We start from the raw sequence: 26143 nt of genomic DNA, 5'->3' as shown, positions 1-26143 counted from the left end.
TACATAATAATCTTTTTGTGACTTGAATTAAACTGCATGCTTATAAACACATGAAAACCTCAGGAAAATAAAAGCAGGACATGCTCATGTACGTATACAGGGAAACTTCTTAGCATGTAGTTTGAAAAAAAGCTAGCTGTTACCAGTTAATATCAAATAATACCTCAGCAGCTCAGAGGGGTCACTGATCCACTGACCACCGAACTGACTCCTTGGAAGAACTTACACAGTGGTTTGTCTTAGCAGCAATGATAGGAGATATTTCTCTGGTCTAATACTGTCAAAAGCTGAACATACATCATGGCACGGTTATCAGCTATTCAGGTGGTAATAAAAGTTGCATCCACAAAAATACAGGAAACTCAAAGGAGGGTTGTGTTTAGCAGGCAAAGGGTTAAGCAAAAAATCTGATTTTTTGGTGATATTTTGATACATATCCTTTAGCCTCATGATTCATTACAACAGGATAATTTTGTTCAAAGCACTGATACATACAAAGCTTTAATACAGCTTAGAAATATGAAAGGGAGAGTTCTTTCAACTCTAATAGCTATGAAAGTATGACCTCACGCCTGCCTATAGGACCTTTGCCATGAAAATATAATGAGGAGATGGAGGTGATTTGGTCGGTTTTTGGTTTTTGTTGTTGTTTTTATTGGTGGTGGTGGTCAGTTGTTTCATTTTTTGTTTTGTTTTTCTGATAATAATGACCCATTGAAGCAGTAAGTAGGTCATAAATAGCTCTTTTCTCCTCTTATCTCTCTGTTTGGGTAAGCGGCTCCTAATTGAAGCTTCATATTGATTTAGAATTGGGGTTGGAAGGCTATATGTCATGTTGGGTTAATGTATACAGCTGTTCACCTCCAGAGATTTAGGCTGAAATCCGTCCAAGATCGCAAGTGACTTTAGTTGTTTCAGCTGAACCCATAATTTATATAATATTATATATGCGTGATATCATCATCTGAGCCTGAAAAAGAACTGCTAAGGACCAGAAAAAGAATAGTTTACAGGACAAGATAAGTACCACCAATAAGACTTTCAGATATTTTTTATATACCATATTTATACTAGTGGGACTTCAGCCAGTCACATCTTCCACTCATTGCATTTGAAAGACGAACTCAGATCTTTTTGTTTAATGTTGATCTTTGTGCCTTTATTTACAATGAGATTTAATTAATGTATGCTAAAATACCAGAATTCTACTCTGAGCTAATTTTTAAAGCTGGAAGTTTTGAGAAACAATTATTTTAAAAAAATATTTCTTCTCAAACTAAGATTCCTCTGAACTTGTTATATATTTACAAAGGTTAAGTTACTTTCGGGAAAATAAGTAATCACATCTTAGAAAATCCAAGAATTATTTAGGTTGGAAGAGACCTCTTGAGATCATCTACTCGAATCCCCCTACTCACCTAGAGCAGGTTGCCCAGGACTGTGTCCAGTTGGGTTTTGAATGTCTCCAAGGATGGAGACTCCACAACCTATTCGGGCAACGTGTGCCATTGGTCTGTCACTCTCACAGTCTGAGAGGACCCTGGCTCTCTCTTCTTCATTCCTTCCTATCAGGTGCTCATACACATTGATAAGATCTCCCTCGAGCCTTCTCTTCTCCAGGCTGAGGAGTTCCAGCACTCTCAGCCTCTCTTCATAAAAGGATGCTCCAGTCTCTAGCTATCTTTGTGGCTCTGTGCTGCACTCTCTACCAAGTCCATTATCCTTCTTGTACTGGGAAATTTTAATGAGATTATGATACCTAATACAAATAGAAGTAATGCAAACAGTACAAAAACTCATGTTCGAACATGTTCTGAGGAAAATTACCTCTTGTAGCACTACAAAACCAAAAATATATGAGATGCTCCTGGGAAAGCAGGCAGTTTAATGAGACTTTCTTAAAATAAAAATGCCTCTTCACTATTTTTTAGAATCTTCCAGAGAATGTAAGCAGTAAAATATTTTGTTATTTTTGATCAGGTCTTGCCATAATTTTCTGAAGGTTTAGCTTAATGTGGAAGAGCAAATATGCAATCTCTCCTAAAGCAGAAAAGGCAACACACATGGAACAAAATTTTGAAAAACTTATATAACCAAAGCTGTACTTAATCAGGCTTTTAAAAATCATAGGTGGGAGACGTGTTGAATTTCCTCAAGTTGAACTTACCAGAAAGAGAGCCAAAGAAGCCTGGCATCTCATCACATTGGCTCTATGTGCTTTTATAACATGCTAGAAAGATTCCCATTGGATTTTATGATCAGGCCCAAATTCACCTCGTTCTAATACAATAACAATCTAAAAAAGTAAACTATTCTTTAATTTTTACAGTGACTTACCTTGCCTGCTACCCACTTCTTAGGCTGTACTTCTCGGAAGTGTTTAATTCCGTAAGTTTCTTGGCCATATTTGCCTGACCTACAAATTGATGGGTCATACTTCTCATTTTTATGATATGAAGAAAATGGCAGAAATCTGAAATTCAAGAATAATTAAAAATCAGTTATTCTCTACTCTAGATGCTACAGTATTGATGTAAATCATAGATACCAGCACTACAGGAGGTGACATGGACATGAGTTCCTCCTTTTTTCCCGTGCCTTCTTAACGTTCCCTCTCAGTATTTTGAGAGGATTACTGCAATTTATCCTATAGCTGCTTTTAAGTTAAATTTGGAGCAACGAGATCTAGAGTTTCACCAGAATAAAATGAAGACTTTCTGTACAAAGATATAGCCCAGTTCACTTGTGTTATTAGATTATTACTTTGGCTGTATCTGCACTTCCAACTGGTGCGATGTGAGGACAGAATGAGTGGGGTTCAATTTGCTAGGATCTTCATGTTGACACCTCGTGTCCTAGCAGGCAGCACAGTCTGTGCCAGCGCTCAGTGGGAAGCACACTCCATTCGCAGGTGTGGAGCTCATTGCTGGAGAACTTGCATCCACTTTACAAGTCATGTAGGACCCCAACACATAAACTCAACATGATCATTCCATCAGGATGGAAACATTTCAAGCCTGCCAGCAGTATAAGCATAAACCACGGCAAATTTGCTCTCTGTACCTTAAACTAGGTATGCATCCTGTGATATCTGTTTACCAAATCTAAATAAAACACACTCTCATTTAGCAGAATACAAACTTGTACAAATAGTTCTGGTGACTTTCATGTATTGGCAGACCACAAAGCGAAGAAACTATTTCTTCTGAATTCACAAATTGTGTACTCTCGAGTTATAATTATGTCTTAATTATCAGCCTTTTGGAGCCTGATTCTTTCACCTTTGGTCATACTGATGGTGGACTCCCTGCTTACATAGTGCCACTAAAACACTGAAGCTCCAGCTAACTGCTTCAGGCATGAAAGAGGTTTCAGATGGATTAGGATGTCCTAACTCTCATGCGCAGCAACAAGTTTTCTGGGTAGGTTCCACAGTAAACTGTATGGAGGAAGGTGAAAGACACCTTATCTTAAAGGATCTGCCTAAGAGCCTACAAAGATGTCTTAGTTCCACATATTTCAGTTCACAAGCAAACAGGCACATTTTTATAAAAAGTAAGATCTTGTGAATTAAGCTTATTGTTGCTGGTATTCTGAAAAAAGCAACATGCATTCTTTATTCTACAAATATAGGAAAAATTATTATACAGTACAATTAGAAATATGTACATCAGAAGTTTAAAACATCATTTTAACTGCCATGACAACAGGTGAAGTTAATTAAAACCTTTTCCTAGTTGAAAGCTTTTCAGGATCCAGAGTCCCTATAAGAGTCAGACAGCCAAACAAGTTTCTGATAAAGATGGGGATTAAAATACCTTTCTTTGTATCTCAGCTGATACAGACTCAGAAAATTATTTGTTTGGACTAATTGATCCATCAGCAACTGTTTGAGTGTTGTTGTTTTTAAAAAACAAGCAAACAAACAAAAAACACCCCAACAACAACAACACCATGTCTGTCCACTTCACAAAAATAAACTATTTTAGACTCTGGCCAGATATATCAATTTATTTTATCAAGTACCGCAAATGTTATGTAAAGTTAGCGAAAGAAAAATACTGAGTTAGCAGACTTTTAAATTATACAAAGCTATAGGAGCATGTGCATACTCATGGGAATGGGTACTCTCACATAAGACAGATTATGGTACTTGCAATGCTAATTTGCACATGGGATGGACATCACACACACACAAAAATTAATGTGGCCCCAGTGTCCCAGAGAATACATTGAAGGTGCTGTGAGCCGGCTGCTCCACTTGCAGTTTTTATCACTTCTGAATTGCATTTTAATAGTACATTTTTCTTTTGTTCAGACATGAAAGAAAATTGGCTTTCTCAAGGGACTGGATAGCTGAGAAGACAACGCTAGCAGTTTAGGGATTTGCCCATATATGCACAGAATTTAGTTGAGCCATAGCATTCATAATTCAATACGAATACTATGTCTGTAAAATGTATACACGAAATGGCAAAAAAATCCTGAGGAAAGTACAAGATAAGGTAAATTACTATGCTTTTCTCAATAAAATTTCCTACATACGGGTTTTCATTTTACTGTGTATCAGCTAATCTTTGCCTTTTTGGCAAATAAGTAATGTTCTACCATGATTCCAAACAAAAAAATACATATATTGTAACACATAAGACACAACTAATAGTATGTTGTACATGTAATTTATCACAAATGTGATCTTCTGCGTTCTGCTGCATATCTCCTCTAAGATCACCAACTGGAGTATGTGCCATGCAGCCTGGAATGTATGTCTACGGCTGAGTGAAAATTTTTAAAAAATCAGTTATGAATTTTTGAGGAAGAACATTGAACAATATGAAAATATTAAGATTGAAATGAATTAACATTAAAGATAGGGTATAATGACATAAAGTAGTCTAAGGTAGAACCTTTTTTCTTCTGTCTACAGTTCTGCTGTCAGAGCAGGTGGGCAGATCCTTATAGCAATAACAATCTAACTACAAGAAAGGATCATATGCTTGCAAATTCAATGTCCATTTAAAACAATAATTTTTATTACTCTATGTGAATAAGTAATTAAAAAGAACATTAAAACATTTTTTCTGTTAAGTAGGGTAACCAAATTAATGGGAGTCATACAAAAGTCATTATACCCCCACAACCAATAATAATAGTAAAAAGCAATAACACTGCAAAACACTTTAGTAATGGCATTGTGTTCTGCAGCTCTATATATACACCTGACACAGCTTTTCCCAAAATTAATGACAGTATGTGCTCTGAATGTGACAGAAGGAGTGATGGAAGGAGAAGAAAATTAAAGCCAGACAATGGTACAATGTCATCATTATCAACTGCATAAGTTTAGACCTCAATTGTTTTTTTCCACAAAAAGCTCACTCACAGGACTCCTACATCTGGGATTCAGATTTTTCTTGTGATTTAAATATAAATTCAGAAATTCTTAAAGGTTTTCAGTAAATATGACAGAGACAGAAGTAGCAAGATCAAAGAAGAATTGAATTCCATATTGATGTTATATTCTACCATAAAACAGAGTCAGTATAAGCTGAGCCTTTCCCAAGTGGGTGATCTCATGGGAGGTGAACTTTCCTTAAAGAAATAAATTAAAAAATGAAAAATTATTTCATTTCATCCACCACAAAATCTTGAATGAGAGATGTGCCAAAGAATACATTCAAGAGAGGGGGAAAGAGTTGGAACCAGAAATGGGAAACCATCTCAGGTTCTACAAGTAGCAGTACTACACATACAAAACCTGAGGGAGGAGGAGGACCAAAGCTGGCAGTGTCACTGGTAATGAAGGCCAGCTGCACTGTTGCCAGGACCACACTATGTTGAACCTAATTAGTGTAAAAAGACCTAGAAGTCTCAACTTAGCAGTCAGTCCTGGACCTGACAGCTGCTGGTCGTGTGTATTTAAATTTCAAAAGATAGCCTAGATATTTGTTGTTAACGAAAATAAAAATTGCTTTCTCTCTCCCTTCAGTTCTCCTATCTTGTATCTCCTTGCTGGATTAATTTCATCTTTCTAAACCTTCTTTTTCCCACATTTTTACCCCCTCATGATCTTTCTTTGTGCATTCCTCACCTACCAGTTCTTCCCTCCATTCTGCCCCTTTTATTGTAATATCTCTCACTATTGCAACAGGAGATGGAAGAAGCCTTTGAGACACTGAAGGCTTTCCAGTTGGATGGACCAAGATGATGGCAGCAGCAGTTGGCACTGGGCTCTGGTGTCTATGGCAATGTGAGAGGAGAGAGCAGCAGCACAAACAGGCAGGAGGATTTGTCAGGTCCACCATTTACTGCTGGACAACAGCATCCCAGTGCTATATGGTACCTACCAACAGGACACAGTTCAGAGGAATTCACTTTTTCCTGAACTTAAAGGCAGCAAAAAAACCAGAGTGGTCCTTCAGCACATTCTCTGGACCTGCCCAAGAGGCAAAATCCCACCAGTCCAGCAGTGCAGGGACATAACCCTGGTACCAGAAATGCTTCAAACTTGATCCAGGCTTCTGAGAAAGAACTGGCAGTAGATCTGATGCCACACATGCTGCACTAACAGGGCACAATAAGAGATGCTAAAACCAGAGAACTAAGAGGAATATTCTGCTTTATGGTTTGTCAAACTTTCATAATATTTGCATGCACTGTACAGTTTTGTAATTTAGTAGTAGAAATACAAGCAAAATCTTAACTCTAGATGTGTGATAGTGGTGTTCAATTTTTATCTGATGTGGTTCTATGCAATAGCAATTCAATTCCTTGTTGTCTTGATCTAATTCAAATAAAACCGTTTTATCTCCTTTGAAGAAGACAACGAACAATTAGCTCCAAAGAAACTATGCTTCTCTATCAGGAGGCTGTGAATCTCTCTCTTTTTTTTTTTTTCTTTAAATGAAACAGGAAATTAATTTGAAGCTTTCGAATTTGGGTTATAGCTGAAGCAACTTTTTCATCAAATCTAACAGTGCCCCTCTTTTCACTCCAGGAACAAAGGAAGAAGCATAGTGGTTTTCTATAGCAAAACAACTGTAGCAAGCAGCCATTATTTAGTTCATAATGAGTGTATATTAAAATCAAATTGTTATTTGCAAAAACAAAGACAGATTATTTTACTTAACATATCTATTCAGATTACCTTTATGGCAGTATTTTTTGGTATAAGAAAGTTATTTAGGGTGCATTATTACAAATATTTTCTACAGTAATAATCTAAATGTACAGTTTTTCAATAAACTATCAGTCACTTTTATCCTAACGTCAGCAAATCTAAGAATTCTCTGGCTGTTTCCATTTAACCCCTCTCAGAGATAATGTGAAGTGGTAAAGAAAAGCATACTCTAGTTCTTGTAGGAAAAGAGATCTCTTCTGCAGCAAATTCCGGAACTTCTTAATTATACACAGACTTATTATCTGTATCCCCAGTGTTATAAAGTAGCAGAACTTCATTAGAAAAATTAAGATGGAAAAATGAAGGCGCTACTTTGTAAATTTCCAGTGGAAATTAGCTGGAAGAAGCAGAGGAATACTGGATCAAAAGAGGGTAATCATGCTTAACTGTGCCCTAGAGCACCCGCATGTATAATACGATTTGCACAGTAACTACCTCTCCTATTACTGCTTGTTTGGAGTATTCTGTGTTAATGGGGTTAGCTAATTTAGTATTTTAACTTAAAAAGACTCTGCTGATTAATAAATGTTGCACACTGTGCTAGTAATTAAAATAAATGGAAGAGTTACAAATAGAAGTTGAATTGTTAAGAAAACATTATCTGAAAATATATGATAATCCCTGTTTATCATAATACAATAACAGTCCGGAAAATATGCAAATTGCTGAAGTTGCAAAGCATGTGGAAAACTAAGTATAATTTGAAAAAAGTTTTCAGATGTGTTGCGTTTGTCTGACATAAAATGTAGCAGCTGTTTTCACTACAGCTAAATCAGAAATACAGTAAAAAATCTTATAAATGTAGAAATAAATATTTTTTTTAAATCTTAACTCTTATCAAAGTGACTTGCTTTTAAATTTTATTACCACTAATATGAAGCAGCTCAAAACACTGATGCTCCCCAAGTACAGAGCTTATTTAGACCATTAACTTCTCTGTAAGTGTACCTTTCATCACAGCGCTGCGCAGCACAGAAGCACCTGAGCTGGTTCTAAAGGAAAGCATTATCTTGCTGAGAAACAAGCCCACAAGGAGCTTGGTGCTGCAACGTCCGCACAGCACGTGAGAGGCAGGGTGTGCAAACATTGCACGCTGCTGCACACGAGTGAGCCAGTGTGTTCAGGACTAGCAGATCTCCAGTACAGCGCAGAACACGAACGTAGCCAGAAGCTTAGATGCCTTGCCTGTTGACACACCAGAAGACTACAATAAATCAGGAAACCTCAGCCTTCCACTATTGCTGCTTTAACCCTATTCTATCAACGCATCACAACTCATTCTGATGTATGTTGACTTTATAAAGATGTTTAAGAGCATACTTTGAAGCACGAGGCATATTACACGAGACAGATTTCAGCACAGTTAATGAAAATAATTTACATTTTTGTTTTATGGAAAATTAGGCCAGCATGCAGCTGCATGCAACTGAGTAAAGAACTTTTCATGCTTAGTGATCTAAATCTGTTGGATCCAGCAGTCGGTGTCTCAAACTAGACACTAGTTTATTAACTCCCGAAGGAGTTCAATTGTCATTCCTATCCAAGCAGAGGGAGAAATCACTTCATTTGTATGAAAAATAGCCCAATAAGGCAGTAACAGCTTCAATTACATGAGAAAAAGCAATCGTTCTTATTAGGCTAGATTATCCAGTTGCTCCATCGTTACAAAATAGGAAATTAAAGCCGTTGCTTTAAGTAAGCACAACATTCTCTCTTGCTTTAATTTGTACTGCTTCCGCCTGCCTCAAACTCTCCCACAACTTTTTCAATTATTTCTGTGTTTTAATCAGAAGCAAAGACTTTCTCAGAGCTTGAAACACTTAGAGAAAACATATTAACATTTTTAAGAACCCTGATAATCAGAGACGAGTGGGAATTCTGAACGTTGTTGGAAACTGCAGGTATACTGACAATTTTTCTATCTTAAGAGATATCGCACAATACTCACTGTGGAAATACACACATCAAGGATTCAGTTTGTCATTTTATGCAAACACCAGCTTTCTCAACAAATACCACACACTTCTGTTGTTCATTCTTTCCTTATTTTTCTAAAATAGAAGAATAATCAGCACAGGAAGCACTACCAGCAAGAAAAACAGTCCCAAAGTACACAATTACATAGAAAGAGGTAGAAATTTGTCAATTCGTAATAGGCACTGCGGAGAAAAGGCTACTGTAGGATCAGAGTAACCCTTTGCTGACTCCTCCCTGGAGACCGGCATCCCACACCGCAGCTGCAGCATTACTGGTGAGCATTAGTCCTGATGATGACCTGCAACTCTGTCATCACCTTTTCAAGGTTACAGATGTGACCCTTGCACAGTTGGTTGAATATGAAGAATAAACGGAATGATCACAGCCTGAAAATGTATAATACACTATGCATTTAGCGTGCATAAAGCTGAGAATCATTGGTGTTAGGACATTGCTTCTGTGCATTAAGTATGGCACTAAATACTTCCTTACCCATAACATAAATGAAGACCCCTGACCAATTAATATCTGTCAAAGTTGGAGACTCCAAATTTAAACTGTACATGACCAAAGCTTCACAATTCACTCACTGAAGAGAGTCAGTGAAATATGTATTACAAGATCTGACCTTCATAAAATGTTGACACAGTAAAGTCTGGAAAAAACTCATCAAATAAAGACTGGGCAATATAGTCATGCCTATAAATGCAGGATATCATCTGTCCTCGCATGGAATGTATTCATCAAAACTTATTCACTGAAAAGAACATCTTAAATGTGAGGTAGAACATTAATTATTACCTAGTGGAGTTTTTGGTTGGTTGGTTGGTTTGGTTTTTTGTTTGTGTATTTGTTTGCGGTTTGTTTTGGTTTTTAATTTCACCGGCAGAAGCTAGAAACAAAGATGTTTAAAAAGGCCCAGATTTAAGCTGAGATGTGAAAGCTAAGCTGCTTCCCTCTCACTCCAATAAATGAAAAAATACAGAGAAGAATGTAAAACTGAAATACATTTTTACTTCTAACTTACCTCAGTGATATTTTTGGTATGAAAGAAATAAAAAGTACCATATCTCATTTTTGGCACCAAATATAAAAACTAGCATTGCCTGCAAGTGGAAAAGTAGCCAAACTAAGAGATTTTTTTACTTTCAAGACTGGTTTTGAGTAGAATTTCCATTTAAAGTCACTATTAATATTAAATCAGGGAAAATGTGAGGAAAATAATCCAACAATAAAAACATAAAAGCCAAAGCATGCAAACGCAATTGATTCTGTTATTCTTAAGTCACAGTCCAGAAGCTGACACAGATCAAAGACAGCAAAACATCATGTTCCAGTGAATCAGTGGATCACAGGCTGCTCATGAGGAAGAGTGATTCCTTTCTGTCCTGAATTCTGGTATTAAAGTGTCAGAGGATTGCTGTGAACAGTGAATTCAAGAGAAAAGTTGACAAAATATAATTTTTTCTAGTTAACTACAAAGCCAGAGGGGGTGACTTAACAGGCTTTTATTATCATTGGACAAAAGAGTACTATCGTGATAAGAAAAGAATTGGAAATATTTTGGCAATAGCCTTAAATCTTTTGGGATGGATTCTGTCTGTATTTGGGGTAGAATGGAAAAGAACTGGCCTGTCTGACACTATTGCAGATGCTATGGCTTAGGAAACCAAACTGCTTCAAAGATGATTACAGTTTTTGCATCATGTTCTAACATGTGCAACATATGCTCCTTTCCCTTCCAAGTGAGCTTTGGTGGTCTACTGGGACAGAAAGCAAGTCTCATTGGCATGCAACAACATTTTTTCCTCCCATAGTCTGTTAAGTCCCTGAATACTAAGACTGAAACAGTATTTTTTTCCTTGGCAAGGTACATGTGGCAAAACAGAATTTGCATTTGTTTTCTCATTTCCCATTAAACCCATCTGTTGCATCACATATTTTACAAGTTCTTCTATAGATTCATAGATATGGATGGCACATGTCACACAATTACAAGATAGGGTCTCTGCCCTGAACCATTTATAATCTAAGGACACAGAATTTAGAAGTGTGTACATAGAATGTTTGCTCGTAAGCTGTCAGGTTTGACATTTTGTTTTGTCAGGCATGAAAGGTTTCTGAAAGCAACGGAATAAAGAAAACATTCCCATAACAACATCAGAAAAAACAAAGAACTTACTCATTGTCATGTACACGGTTTTGCCATTCCTCCATTTTCATTTCCTCTCTGGCCTTCTCTAGTGGTGAATTGATTGATGCTGCTACTCGCAAGGTTGGTTCCAAAGGCTTGTAGCGCTGCCGCAATACTTCAGCAGTATCGCGGAAAGGCCCCTGAAAGGTATAGGATAATGTGTTTTATTGTGGGGTTACAGTTCTTTTCTTTCCTTCTTTTATTCATGGCACATCAGCAATGAAAGAGGGCACAGGATGTCTGGGAAGTGTAACATGACTTTTCTTCCAAAATAATTAAAGCAGTTCATTTGGATAGAGAGTTACAGACAACACAAAGGTTGATAACATGCTATAAAGCTCCAAAGAGACAATGAGAAATATGCACTCCAGATTTATTTAGCTACTAATAAATATTTATTATTTTAAAACAATATATTGTTAGAACTGATTAGGAAAAGTTAGTTTTTCCTTAGAAAAAATATTGCTTAAATAAAATCTGATACACAAGTATTAACTCTATCTAGATTCTGCTTAAGCAGTAAGCTTAAGTCTTCTCATTTTCCCAGGATAAATAATGTTTTACCTTAAAGAATACACTCTTTTCAATTTAACTGTAAAGCTACCTGGAAGGGAACTTAATGCATGACTTAAGATAGAATTCTTCTAACGCAATTCTAACTACTTCAATAATATAGGTGTACAGTCCATTTTTGAAAAGTCTAATTCCACATTAATTACACAATTCTTAAAAAAAAAGCTCATAATTCTTTTACAAGCCTCACTCTATATGCACATATATATCCTTTTTTTCCAGAGTATATTTTAAACAACTGATCATACCAGCATCTACCTTTTAACAACACAGATAAATAACAGCAGGAAGTCTTTTCCTGTGTTGTCAAAGTGACAAATCCTATGTCTTGTTTTTAGTATTAACTAGTAAGAACTTACCTGGAGTATAATGAGCGCCATATTACGCTCAGGACAGATTAGTGGCAACTCTGGATTTAGAAGTGTTGCTAATTATTTTTTATTTTATTTTCATCATTGTTGATCCTGCAATGAACTAGTGAAACCTTCTGAAACTATGAACAAAGAACCCTAATCACAGCCTTTATTCTTAAAGATATCCTTCTTTAAATAGGTTATCACTAACAAGTCACAGCTGGAGTTACCGCAAGCACTGAGTGAAGACTGTGGGGCTAATAAAAAGAAATGATTCACGCCTCATTTATGTTCACTTATGTTTTACATTAATAGAAACCAATAATAGGAACCAGTTACCATAAAAGTCATGGACCGTAAATAACACAAATGGCAAATAAGTATCATCTAGTACTTTTCACAGCTGGACAGGAGGATTGCTATATTTGAATGTAGTTAATGGATTTTTACAGGAACTTTACTTTTTAAAGGCACAGCATCATGGTGTCGAGATTTTTTTAAAGGTCCTAGCAAGCAAGTGAGCATAGTATTTACACTTCTTGCAGATATTTTCTTGCTTCTACTTTCTAAGTTTGCGTAAAATAATACATTCATTTAATATGACCACAATAAGTCTTTAAAAACAGAATGAAAAGCATAATTTCCTGTGAAAGAATAATCAATACTAGAACAGGTCATTAAAACCAATAAGCAATGTTCTAGGAAAACATAATCTGATGATCAAGTTATAAAAAAGTTGAAAAATTATAATAAAAATGAATAGTTTGTATTGCAAGATATTTGCATGAAGACTGTATAAGGAGCAAAGAAGAAAGAAATGTATTATTGTCAAATAATATAAAGATAAATATGTTTACTTTTAGAAAATAGTCTTTCGAAATATTGTATTTTTTCTTTGTAAAATATTGACTCACCAGGGTAAGGACCAAGTCAGATATGCAAGCAGGGATTTTTTTCCTTCTCTAATTTCTGAGACCTTCTAACTCTTTCTCAATCCATAGTTCAAATGAAATTAAAGGTCCAACTACTAGTGGAAGGTGAGAAAGAATGTAACTAAATAAAGATCTCTCAAGGAAGGCTGTGTGATCACTAACAAAAGTGGGGTATATACATTAGAATATTAAGATAATTCTAAATATTCCCCACAGATTTTTCCGTTTCTCTGGATCATGTATTTGAAGAAACTTACTTAGCAATAGGCACCTAAGGAATATATCTAGGATGACAAGACCTTTAAAAAATCCATTTACCTTTTTGCATTTTACAAGATTAACTTTAGATTTATAGAATCTGTGGTAGAACAGTGCTTACAAATGTTTACAAACTGGAAGTGCCTGCAACCATTTCAGGTGTCCTGCCTCAAAACAGAAATTTTCCTGGTGAGAACAGGCTAGGAAAGGTAGAGAGGGAGTCAATCAGCAATTTTCACCCTGAAAGCGACTCAGACATCGCTCTGTTTTCTGTTTGGAATTTGTACTGAGTAGCATAAATCTTCTCACTACTGATTGGGCTGCCAAGTAAAGGTTAGCAGACAGGCATTCTTACTACTTTACCATAAAATCAGAAACTTATGATAAAAATTATGATGTACATGAAATCATATGTACTTCAATGCCCCCACTGCAGAACAGCTAACAGCATGCAAAAAACCCCTAAAATGGCAATGTGCTTTCTGTTATTAATGCCTTTTAATGAACAGATGACTAATTTTAGCATTAACTGTGTTTCCATCAAACTGTAATTCTAGTTAACTCAGTAATAAAAATGATAGATTTAACTGATGTATAAGTATCATTAAAACCTTTCTTTTAAATACACTATCTCACACACACAGAGCTTACCTATAAAATACTAAATACCCACTTCCCTAAGAGAAAGCCAATAGACAGCTAATTTTTGTTCTTTTAAACATATATAATTGACATTCTCATCTAAAATATCCAACTTGGTGAGCAATACAAATTTTAGATACCTGAAAGAACAGTGAAGTAATAAGTGACTCACAGCGGGCCAGATAGGTATTAGAAAAAGAAGATTGGTGCCAAAAAGTGTTACCACAGAGAACAGGGACTCAAGTATATCTACTAATTAAATTCTTTATTGTCACACCACACAACTTTCAGGATGATGGTTTCTGATGGGTTTTCATTTCCAGCTGTTTCATCAGCTCAAACCAGTGTCCTTTTCTTAGACACACAACCCTAAATTGTCAAAGAGTTGTGCAGGGATTTAGCCGTGTGACTCCCATTAACATCAATAAGAGTCACGCAGCTAAATCCACGTGCTGTGCTTTGAAAATTTACCCCACAGTCTACATCCCAGGGTGCTGAAAGGATTAAAGTATTATATAGTAAATTCCCTCTTTGAGGTGCAGAAAATAAACAGAACTCTTCTGGTTTGTTCTAAAAGGCTATCTGTGCACGGCTGCTGTGCGCGCATCTGAACTTAGAGAGGTCTATAAAATACTCCAGTATCCAATAAAACAGTTTTGCAGGAGTAACTTAACAACAGAAAACCTCTGAGTTCTCTCTTCGTTTAAAAATCGTGATTTCTGTACCACGTCCACTGGGCAAAATCTGCCCCTCTCCCCTGTGCATTCAGTTGCATCCCACTAAAGGACTGTCATAGCCCCTTTGGTCCCAGACGGTAAAGCTATAATCATATTTATCTAAACTCCAAACTCCCTGATCACCCAAACTGTTTCTTGGCTCACATTTTGTCTTCATTCTGGTAGGAGTCAATGAGTTCACTCGATGAGGAAGCTCAAGCAGTCAAGGTGGGGAGAACATAAGTAGGGAAGGACAGAGGTGGAGAACAGACCTGAAGCTGATCCTTACTGTTATAAGCCATGTGGATCTCTGTGTGGCTCATCTCCTCCAGAGGCATTCTGGCAGGCCTGCATCTCCTTCTCGTGATCTAACCCAATTGCCTTTGCCTTCGTGTCCCACCACCAATTCAGACTCATCCTGCCACGGGCAAGTCAGTCATGACATAAAGGGGACAAAATAGCCTCTTCTGTGTGGGTTAGCCAGTACGTCCATGGCTGTCCCCACTGAAGAACAATGTGGATGCAATTAATAAACCACAGGTTTTTATTATTATTATTATTATTTGTGGCAGATGGCATGCATACACATCGTCTGAACCCGGCAATAGTTCGGACTTAAGACTGTGTACAGATCACTTCTACCAAGGGCTTTAATAATATAGTAAAAATAAACATGTCGACCTAGAGGTGTAAAATATCAATAAAGATATACTATGCATTTCTTATTGTTCATTATTGTTAAATTTCTGCTGCTAAATGATAGCTTCAGTGAAAGTTACTGAGAAGAACTCATTTAGAAGCATTGTTTTTCTAAGTAAAATACAGAATAGACAATATAAATACAGGACAGAGTATCAAAAAATATGTAACATGTTCTGAAGACATTGTGGTCAATCAAAGTCAAACTGGCACTGAAAGTGTATGTGTCAGCTAAGTAGAAGGTTCAGTAGATTGGGCAAACTGAAAAATTCTTCAGAATAGAAGGAAAGACACAATACTTCTATCCCAAAAGCAATCGGATCAGGCATTTACTGGCAAAAGCTACATGTCATTGTATTGTCATTAAGTGAGGAACACAAAGGTCTCAAAAGTCTATCTGCTGTGTATATTGGGCATATTCCCAGCAGGTTTTGATAATAAGGTGGCAAAAGCTGTTTTGCCATCTTGTGGGACTTTCACTCTGATGCATTTTTTCAGAGATCTCCATTACCTTATAGAAAAGGAAAAAAAAGCTATCTGCAACAGATGTTGACATCAACTGAAATTAAAATTGAGACCATGACAGTTAAGAATGAGAGCTGGGCAGCTTGGTTGTGCTGCAGAACTAAATGTAGAAATTTTTGTAACTAAAGCTGACACATAGCTAGTGGACACAAAAGAGCAGGAACTACTCTGTACTGAGAGGATGTCACTCGGCCTTCGTGCGGAAAACAATTGCAAAAAGAGGAAAAAGTTTTCCCAATTCAGTAATTTGTCTGATTACCTTTAATTTCTCTTATTTTTTATTGATTTAAAATCAGAAATTAAGAATTCTACCTCTATTAACTCATAATATTGATATTTGATTATATTACGTCTTCCCTTTGAAATGTCAGAAATAACATTTTTTGTCCCAAAGGACAAAAGTAATGTCTAAAGAATCATATTTCCCTGGTTTTGCATACCACCAAGACCTATTTTCCTTTAAGCCAAATCTGTTTCAAGGACTTTCTATCCTGAATGCAAGCACTAGATCAATATATTAAACTTAAATCCACAATTGGGAGTTTTGGACTCGATGATCCTTATGGATCCCTTACCAACTCCAGATATTCTGTGATAGTCTGTGATAAAAGATAGGAACAAAGGCTGCCTCAGAGTCACTGAAAAATGTTACCTGAGGTTTCTGTCTGCCAATAGGTGGCAGAGGCTCTGCTGTGGAAAAAGTCGGAGGCCTTCTGCAGGTTGGCCAGCCATAGAGCTCTGAGGTGAAGGAACTCTTCATTTGCTGCCGTTTGTGGCTCAATGGCTTTGACTTCCGTAGCAGCAGTTCCATTGGATCTGGGGATTTTCTGAATGGTGAATTGTATATGCCTGCAATCTGAGCAGAAGATGGGGTTATCTTTGATTTCAACTAACTTAAAACACATTATTGTGTTCATTCTAGAAATAAAACCAATTTAAAAAACCTATATGATAAAAAGTTTTACACAAAGTTTCTCATTACTACTGATATGGGATAAATCTACAGTTTAAATGTATGTCAGGACATTGCAGTACAGTTACAAAAGGGTTTAAACAGGATAATGTAATATATAAGCTGGATTTCAGCCCTTCAGATGTGTGTAACTTTCATTTTATGGAAGAAAAACCTCCTGTATCTCAAATCCATATTTTCTTTCAGTCACATTCAATCTTCTACCTTTCGCAGCAGTAATCAGTGCAACATGCCAGTTTTCCCTTAAAAAATAATCAAAAGTATACACATTTGCATCTAGTTTTAAAGGCAAACTCTTATGGTTGTTTTGAAATTTAAAGTTTAATTAAAATTCCAATCTAAATTTGTATACACCACAAAAAATTACCTATTATTTCCAAACACATACTCCAAGAGTAAAGTAAATGCTTACGCAAAGGAACATAACTCTTGTCCCTTTAAACTCTCTGCAAGCTGACTCACAATGTGAACTAAGACAGTGACAACTGTAGCATTTTAAAAAGTAAAATTGCATGATTAGTTGAGGGGAAATACAAGAAAATTTATGGAATAACAAAAAACAGTAATTGCTTCTTTCCAACAAAATGTTCACAATGAATTCCTTTAACTATTCAAATTTATTTATTTTTAATAGTATAAAACTTGTGAAAAACAAAAATTTACAACAAAAAATTCAGAATTGTGAACTAAACTGACAGATTCACTCTTCACTGAATTTGATATTTCATTTTTTCAGGATACATCACTAATTGCATCACTGGTGCAATCTAATATAACAATTACTAATGTAAAGCATACATTTCAAATTCTGAACTAGTAATCTACATCATTAACAATCTGTGAATATTTGGCAAGTCAAAATTATGTGACAGACTGTTCCCAAATCATTCCTATAACTGTAGGGATTTTATCAGTTGCATATAAACAGTTCTCAAATAGACATATGTTAGTTTACTGAATTAATTATGAACTGTTAAACATGAGAATTCCTACACCCTATTGCACAAAGCCACTAAATCTCCTATAAAACAGATGATATATGCTTAAAATACACCTGGCAAAAATTAATTTAAAGATACTGACTTACTTTAAGGATAATTATATTTTCTATAAAAGTATACTCAGAGTATTCTTAAGACTTTTAAAGTAGATTTGCTTTTTAAAAATATGTTGTCCTTTGCTTTTATCATAATTTTAATTGCTAAGAAGTATTGAATAAAAAATAGGAAAAGAAATTAGCTTTGTGATGCAGGGAAAGTTAAGGAAAAGAATAAATGTTTAAAATCTTGCATTTCTCCTTTGGAATACTACTGACGAGACACAAGAAAACTAAGTAGAGCATCAACCTCCTCATAAAGTATTAATCTCTTGGGGCTGAGAGGATTGTACACTCCCCAATTAGCTCTAATGCATTTTTATTTAATATATGCTACTGGGGAGTTCTAATTTCTTGTGTCAAAACAGTTAACTAAGGCCCATATAAAACTTAGTGCTTTATGGACAAAAATATTCAGAGATGGTAGCTTATTCAAAATATTGTTGGGCTATCCAAAATTTTATGGGCTATATTCTTCAACTCTGTAAGTGATCTGGCCCTAATTACAATTTATTCTGGCTCTCTGTTGTATGTTCCCCTCTTAGTGCAAACCCTGTGAACTATTCCACTACATGTCTAAGTGCGTAATGGGAAAGAGGACATGAATAGAGATAAGTGGTAGAAACATATGTATGCCAAACAACCTGTGTTTGGTGCTTCAGCTCCTCAGGATGCCAAAGTAAAATGGCAGGGATCCACGCTTCAAATAGTTGGTAAGCAGAATCACTGGAGTGAGTGTGAAATTGCAGATCTGTATGGACTGTAAAATCTAGCTACTTCTTGAACATTTGATTCTACAAGTCTGGCTCTTACATAAACATCTCATTAAGTTACAGATTCTCCTAATGCTGTTATTATTTTTGTAGTATTTCATACATTGTCATATTGCAGTTTTCTTTTCAGTCCAGTACAGTTTTTTTTGCAAACACTCAGTGACCTGTAAGCACCACAAAAACAAAAGTTCCATATGTTGTCTCAGGCTTTGTTGCACTGTTCCACATTGACTGAGTGCATTTACACTATATACTTGTTACACAAGTTCTCTCAAATATGGTCAAGGTCTTCCATAGAAATTAGATTCCATGTTGGAGATATACAAAGCAACTCCATGCCATGGTCATTCTGGCTTTTCACCCATTAGTCCTACTATGGCGATTGGCTCTGCCTATGTTCTGATCAATGAATTTTTGCCTTCATTCTGTAGATGACAGCAAAATAGAGAAGTTATTGCCTGTGACTACCTTTTCTTCATTTCACTGAACCGCTCCTTGTATTTTTACTTTATCTTTCCACCCATTTCGATGCCACCTATGTTTAGCTGTTGTATCCTGTGTAATGTGGAGACTGCATTCTAGCCATGCCATGTGTCCCCAGCTAGTGGGAGAAACACACACGTATTTTATAGAAAATTACAATGTCACTGAAAATGTAAATGTTTTCAGAAGGAAAACATCTCTATGTGCACCATGAAGAATCAGGATGACCTAGAATAAACCACTATTGTATAATGACAACTCTCTGAAGGTGACAGGCATGGATTTGTGGATCAGCAGCATACCCTAATCAGGGCTGCATCTGCCCAAAATTTACACCCCTTTTTCAAACTTTTCTTTGAAAAAGAAAATAAATAAAAAAGCTGAAGAGCAAATTGGGTAGGAAATACTAACAACAACAACAAAAAATTATTTCAATCTACAAAGCACAGGTATGGTTTTTTTTGTTTCCCCTAAGCAGGGGCAGGGGGGTGGTTAGGAGGTGTTACAACATCTCAAATAATTTAAACATTTTTCCTCTGAAGAGTTACGGGCAAGAATAACCTTAAAGTGATGTGCTGTCTGGGCTCTGCCTCTGTCTGGCATTTCTTCTGTTAGTCATACTTAAAGCAAGTGTAAACGGCTCAATGAGTGTAATGGCTTTCTGAAACTTTATTTTGCAATCTTTACTGAGATACTAAGTGTATTCTACCTGACATTTATTCATTTAAATGTTTGGCAGTAGAAAAAACTGTAGTTTATAAAGAGTTCAAACACTGTGAGATGTTGCCGAATACTCCAAGGTGCACAAATAGGATTGGATTTTAGGACTTCTATGACACCAAACCAGCCCATAATAAATGTGGGAATCCTTTGATTCAGTGTCTTTAGAACTATTGTTGCTGAAAAGGTATCTTAAGAAAGAGCCACTTTTGTTATTATTTTTTGACACGATGTCAGGTTAAACATACAGATAGTGTACCAACTATGAAAATGGATTTGGAGCTTCAGTGAGGCCAGTTGGACACTTTAAAAGTTGTTACTTCTTCTACACTTGAAACTCTTTAAGATCTAGGTCAAAATTGATTATGAAGTGCATTTTTAAATAATAATTTTTCAAGCAATCCTTGTTAATTACTGTATATTTTAATTATATGTGTTCAAGTATTCAGACAGACAGCAGAGCAATCAGCAGACTTAGTATCTAGATAAAATTAATGCTAATTTATTCTAAATTCCCCAAGGTTTGTGGTAAGGTTTTAGGCCTAGACTTAAAATTGGTAAAGTTTGGTGGAGAGACAAGGGGATGAGTTTGATTCTACTTTCAACTTCAGACCAATCTCTGGCAAAATTTCTTCCATTCCCTTTTAAATATCTCTTCAAATCAGAGTCTTCTTTTTGTAATTTCTTGCACAAGTGCTGTGCACTGATGGATGCCCTGTTCCATCTACCCTCTGCAAGGAGCTGGTAGCCTGCAGAAATCTAAGAATCTGAAGGATCAAAGTCTTTGGTATTCAATACATTTGCATATCTTTTTGAGACCAGTATAATGTGTTAAAAGCATTACTTCATCATTTGCTTACTTTAATACAATATTCTCTCAACTACAAAACCATTGTAGTTAATGCTGCTTTTTCAGTGGCAGAAGAGTATTTGTCTGAAATATTACATCATACTTTGATTCCAATATTTTCCCTACCTTTAGTCCACAAGAAAATGTGTTACTCTCCAAAATATTGTAAGTTACAAAAAGTATCTTTTGTCTGCAGGGAGAATGACACATTTTATGTACCAGTGCTCTTCACAACTAAGAAGGTCCTCTGTCAACGCCAGCTTTCTGGGACTTTATTTCCAGGAACAATTTTCTAAAGTGACAAACTCTATGGGGAAATCTGTGCTGTTAAAAAACCCTACAACTGAGTTATTTGCAGTACTGTCATGCTAACTTCCACCTCACTAATACCAAAGAAATCTCAAGAGAGGACTCTGCTAATAGCTTCTTACTGACCTCCTTGCATCAGGCCCTTCTGGTGAATGGTGGCCCAGTGGTGAATATGGCAAATGAGGTGTGAAAGCACAGATTTTTTAAATTTTTTTTTTAAAGGCTATGGTTCTGATTTGTAAGGGAAAATTTAAAAAAAAAATAAAAGAGAGAGAGAGAAAAATGAATTATACAATAGATATATTTTTCCCCTAGAATTCTCTGCCTCAGACCTTCCATCATGGAAACCCAAGCATGACCTGGAATATTAATTGTGTCAGGTCAAGCATACTGGCAAATGTACCATTTGTTACCCAGTCATCCTTAGCATTACATTAATATTTTGAATCATTTTGCATTTCTAACACTCTATCATTCTCTATCATTTAGTTTCCTCATGGTCATTTTCTTATCTTTATAATTAATGGTGGCATATAAAGAAAAAAATCATAAGAAAACAAATATTCACTTAATGAACATTAGCAAAGAAAATATTTGTTTTCTCCTTGGTTGGTTGGTGGTTTGGGGTGTTTTTGTTTGGTTTGGTTTTTGTTTGTTTGCTTGTTTCTTTTTTTTTCATATATTCTGCATTGCTTCCACCTGTAATCCTATATTTAGTCTATGCTGTAGAACATCCATTTTTGCCTTTTCCTGTTTCTAATTTCTATATGTAGAGAGACACTTAACTGTTTTTTTTTCCCAGAATACAATAAAGAAATTATTAAGGAGCTTGCCCCTTGAAAGCTAAACTATGAAGGAAGGGAGCAGCAAAAGAAATAGAAAGAAGGAAGCAAGAAAGGAAAGAAAAAGGTGCAGGTAGAAAAGATCATCGATCCCAAGTCGTATAATAAAACATGAACAGTTTTAAATGCTGCAAAGTCTACGTATAAAATTCCAAACAAAATATCCCCTAATAGATACAGTGTAGCTACTGCATTGCAAATAATTATGCACATGCAAAATTAAAAATCAATGAAATTGAGCTGAAGATGAAAGATAAACATAAAGTCAATAGAAAGTGTATCCTCATATATTTACAATATTTTTTATTCTAATTTAGATAAACTATAATAAAGGTATGATCTGTTTTAATTACTTCTCCATATTGACTCCGAATTTCTGAAATAATCAACATATATCATTATTATAAATGGGTTTTTTTAACAGTCATTTAATCTTGAAAAAAACAGCTTTGAGGGAGGAAGCTTTTGCAAGTAATTGTCACAGTAAGAACCTAAATAAAGTCCTACTTTCTCATTCTGGTCTTTTAAGAAGGAGTTAAATGAGAAGGAAAGGACTTCAACAAAATAGGGACTTAACTTGAAAATCCTTTTTTACTCCATTGTAATTTGTAGAAAACCTAAGCAAGCTGAGAGGAGAGGCAAGAGATCTTTAAAAGCCATAAAAGTAAAAGCATGAAGGAGAGCTGTGAATGAAATATTTGCTAGAGATGGGATTGCTGAATCAACACTGACCAGTGCACTTCATCATAATTATCAGGACATACTACTGCCAGGGGATTTATAAAAATCCCACTCAGCAAATAATTGCCCTGCTGTTAGGAGATAGTCAGAGTGTTAACACACTGTCACAGTCCAGCGTTTAGTAAGATATTCAACATTCAATTACTCTTGCTGAGAACTAAAAGGAAACATGATCATTTCTCAGCTACTGCAGTTATGCTTCCACATGAATTCCAGTGAACAATCTTGTTAATCCCTAGATATAGTTTCTCTAGGAGGTAAAAGAAATACCTTAAAACATTAATGATTCACAGGAAAAAAAAAAGTGTTTAAATGATGCTGCAACCATATCTGTAAAAGGAAAGGATTTAAAAATTTCTAAATAACTGGTTTATTGCAGGCTGTCAGAATATTCTACATGTTGTGAAAATAAAAGGGTACTATCTTCAGTATTAAATTTATTGGGGAAAGAGCCATCTATAAAAATTCTGTAAATACTGTTCTAGCAACAAGTATGATAAAACTATGTCCATGAATTCAATTTTGAAACATCGAAATATTTAAGCCACATTAGAATGTTTTCTACTGGGAGTAATCTGTGATTTTTAAACTAATATGAACACATTTTTATATTAACAATTAAGAAATATAGTGTAAACTTTATTCAGACATTGGAAAAATATCATAGTGTGTTTCAACATTGCAATTCAAGACAAAATTTCCTTACTGGGGCTGACAATAGGAAAAATGTCACCCAGCTTTATAAATGTAGGTTCGGCTCTCACTGAGCTAATGCTAATCCTTAGGCCTGATCCTGTAATCCTTATAAAAATATACTCTCAGGAATTTCATCTAAATAAGAATTGGAGGACCTAGCCTGTTACTGTACCTAAGGTATTTTAGCTTTGTTTGAGATAATGCTTTTATGCAGAGACTGAAGAATTCATAAGTGAGTGATGAGTAGTGTATATTCTTTCAAGTGGGATTAATTACCTGTCTTCTTCTTAATATATATTCTGTTTAAACAGTGTAATGGAAGCATTAATTATTGTTATTCTGCCTTCAGATTGTAAAGTCCTTTTAATCTGTGAAATATTTGCTTGATATCAAAATAAAAGTGCAATCATGTTTTAAATGCACATTTATAAGTAAACCAGACTGCAAGTTTATGGCCTCTAGGATGAGGTGTTAAGGAAACATTCAAGTCCAGTATCCTGGCCACAGACCATAAAATCAACCTCTAAACCTGCACAGGCACTAAGTTCAATTGCAAGAAAGAAAACTGTAATTGAGTCTCCAAACAGGTGCCAACTGCTTGGGTATTTAGGTAGCAAAACAAAAGAGAAACAAACTCTTAGTTCAATGCGTGGATCATTGTGGCACAATATCCAAAGCACAGCAGCCTGGCAAATGCAGAGGCATCCCAAAAATGTCTCCACCTTTCATTGATTCTCTCTCTGACCGAGGCTCATTCTGTCAAACCTAATTCTTACACAGGCACTTGACAATTTGACTAGATCAGGGATAATAACATGAATGGGTGAGCGATGGCACAGGAAACAACACTCTTATGATGAAGATACAAAGCAGAGACAGCATTCAAACTTCTCCTACTGACTTCTTGTTTGGCTTCTAATTTCAGAACAAGCAGATAAATACATTTTAACTTTCTTAACAACTGTATTTTTAAAACCGGAATGGGAAATTCCACTAATCTTATCATTTTTTCTTTAAGAAGTGCTGCAGTGAGTATGGGATCACATACAAATTCTAGGAATCTCTGAAAACCAACCTGTTTCTACAACCACCCTGTATAAATGGGAATTAAAGAGCTTAGTCTGAAGAACAGTTTCTGATGGTGCTTTTATTCTTCCATTTCTCAATAACTGCATATGAACACACAGACAATATTTTCTTACTTCACAAGGTTATTTTGAGGCTAAAATTCTTTATGCATGTGAGAAGTTTTCAGAGCCTTAAAACCCTTATTTAAATGTGTCATATTATTTACATCTTTAAAATTAAAATTCCATCTACTGTCATTGTCATAATGGAAAAGATAAGCTTTATAAGAAAAAATCAACTCAAAATTAACTCTTTTTCTCACTGGATCGAGAAAAATCCTTGTAATTATACCATTTAGTGTCTTTGAATTTGTAACACTGAGAGTTACTTACAACAACATATCAGAAGATAGGAGAAGCTCTTCTTAACAGTTAGATAGATAGAGATGGAAATCGTATAGTTATTTCCTTTGTTAACAAAATAAGTCATTCAATTCTCCAAAAATGCATATATGCAACTATACAATGTAACATTTCATTGCTTTTCACTGTTTCTTTTGAGTTGCATTGTGCTTACATGTGAATTTTCCCTCACAGACATATATTCTGACAGATTTATTAAACAATTTGCTGCAGTAAACCTATAGGATTAGAAAATGACTAAAAACTCAAAAACTGGTCGTATGTTTAACAAAGCAATCTTCAATGAGACCAATGAACAACGAGGTGGAGGTTTAGTTGGTGGTCATAGTATTGTACACAGGAAAGAATAAAGAAGAGGGAACAGAGCCATGTTAGTCAGATTAGTAAATGTAGTCAGAAATGAGTAGAAAAGAGTGATGTAATAAGAAAAAAAAATGAGAAGATGAAGATTTTATTAAAAGGTTGTTAAAACAGAAAAACTGGAAGCAAAGAAACACGCAAGATAAAGGTAAAGAAAACAATAGATGGGGGAAGATATGCAGTTTTCATCACTTCTGTTGCAGGACAGACACAATTCCCAAATTCACAGTATATAATAGATACTAAACAAAAGCATTTAATATTGAATAAACTGTGCAAGTCAATGAAAGAGCTGTACCATTATAATATTCACTGCCTAAGAGCTGAAAAGAAAAAAAAAAAACAAAAAACAAAAGAATTGGTGTGTACATCACTCATCTTGAAGTCTCATTAAAGCAAGGATACCATCAGTGCCACTTCTTAATCAACAGGAAGGTTTGCTGTTGAGAAATGTATGGCATTTTATCTTCATGACTTCTCCCATGCCATTACTAACCTCCTTCTTCTTAAGCACTTATCTCTTACTTAGCATGCACTTCTTCTGATATAATAGTTTCAAAAATTACCTGAGCAAGACCGTATATCACGTCAAGCTTGTATAAACACCAGCTGGACTACTACACATCAACCAAATTTATCCCAGTAACGATTTCAGGAATGTCAGTGGAGTTTCACTCTGTGATAGTGTGTGTGAATGGGGCTCTGTGTGTGAGCTATTTAATTGATATTTGCAATACATTGTGATTTTTTTTCAGCATAGA

The 26143-nt window shown here is 35.5% G+C and overlaps 1 protein-coding gene across 1 annotated transcript in view; it reads right to left on the bottom strand.

Moving 5' to 3' along the window:
* Positions 1-26143, bottom strand: part of SPATA17 (spermatogenesis associated 17) — a 97094-nt gene that overhangs the window by 20228 nt on the left and 50723 nt on the right. The window contains exons 7-9 of the mRNA XM_065631009.1: positions 16702-16905; positions 11340-11491; positions 2338-2473 (exon numbers count right to left, since the gene is read on the bottom strand). Of these exons, the coding sequence (XP_065487081.1) occupies positions 2338-2473; positions 11340-11491; positions 16702-16905 (492 nt within the window). The remainder of the gene's footprint in view (positions 1-2337; positions 2474-11339; positions 11492-16701; positions 16906-26143) is intronic.

This window comes from Caloenas nicobarica, chromosome 3 (genome assembly GCF_036013445.1).
Source record: "Caloenas nicobarica isolate bCalNic1 chromosome 3, bCalNic1.hap1, whole genome shotgun sequence".
In the NCBI taxonomy this organism is placed as follows: Eukaryota; Metazoa; Chordata; class Aves; order Columbiformes; family Columbidae; genus Caloenas; species Caloenas nicobarica.
The sequence above is the reverse complement of the archived record's forward strand: the minus strand, read 5'-3'. Positions and strand labels throughout refer to the sequence as shown.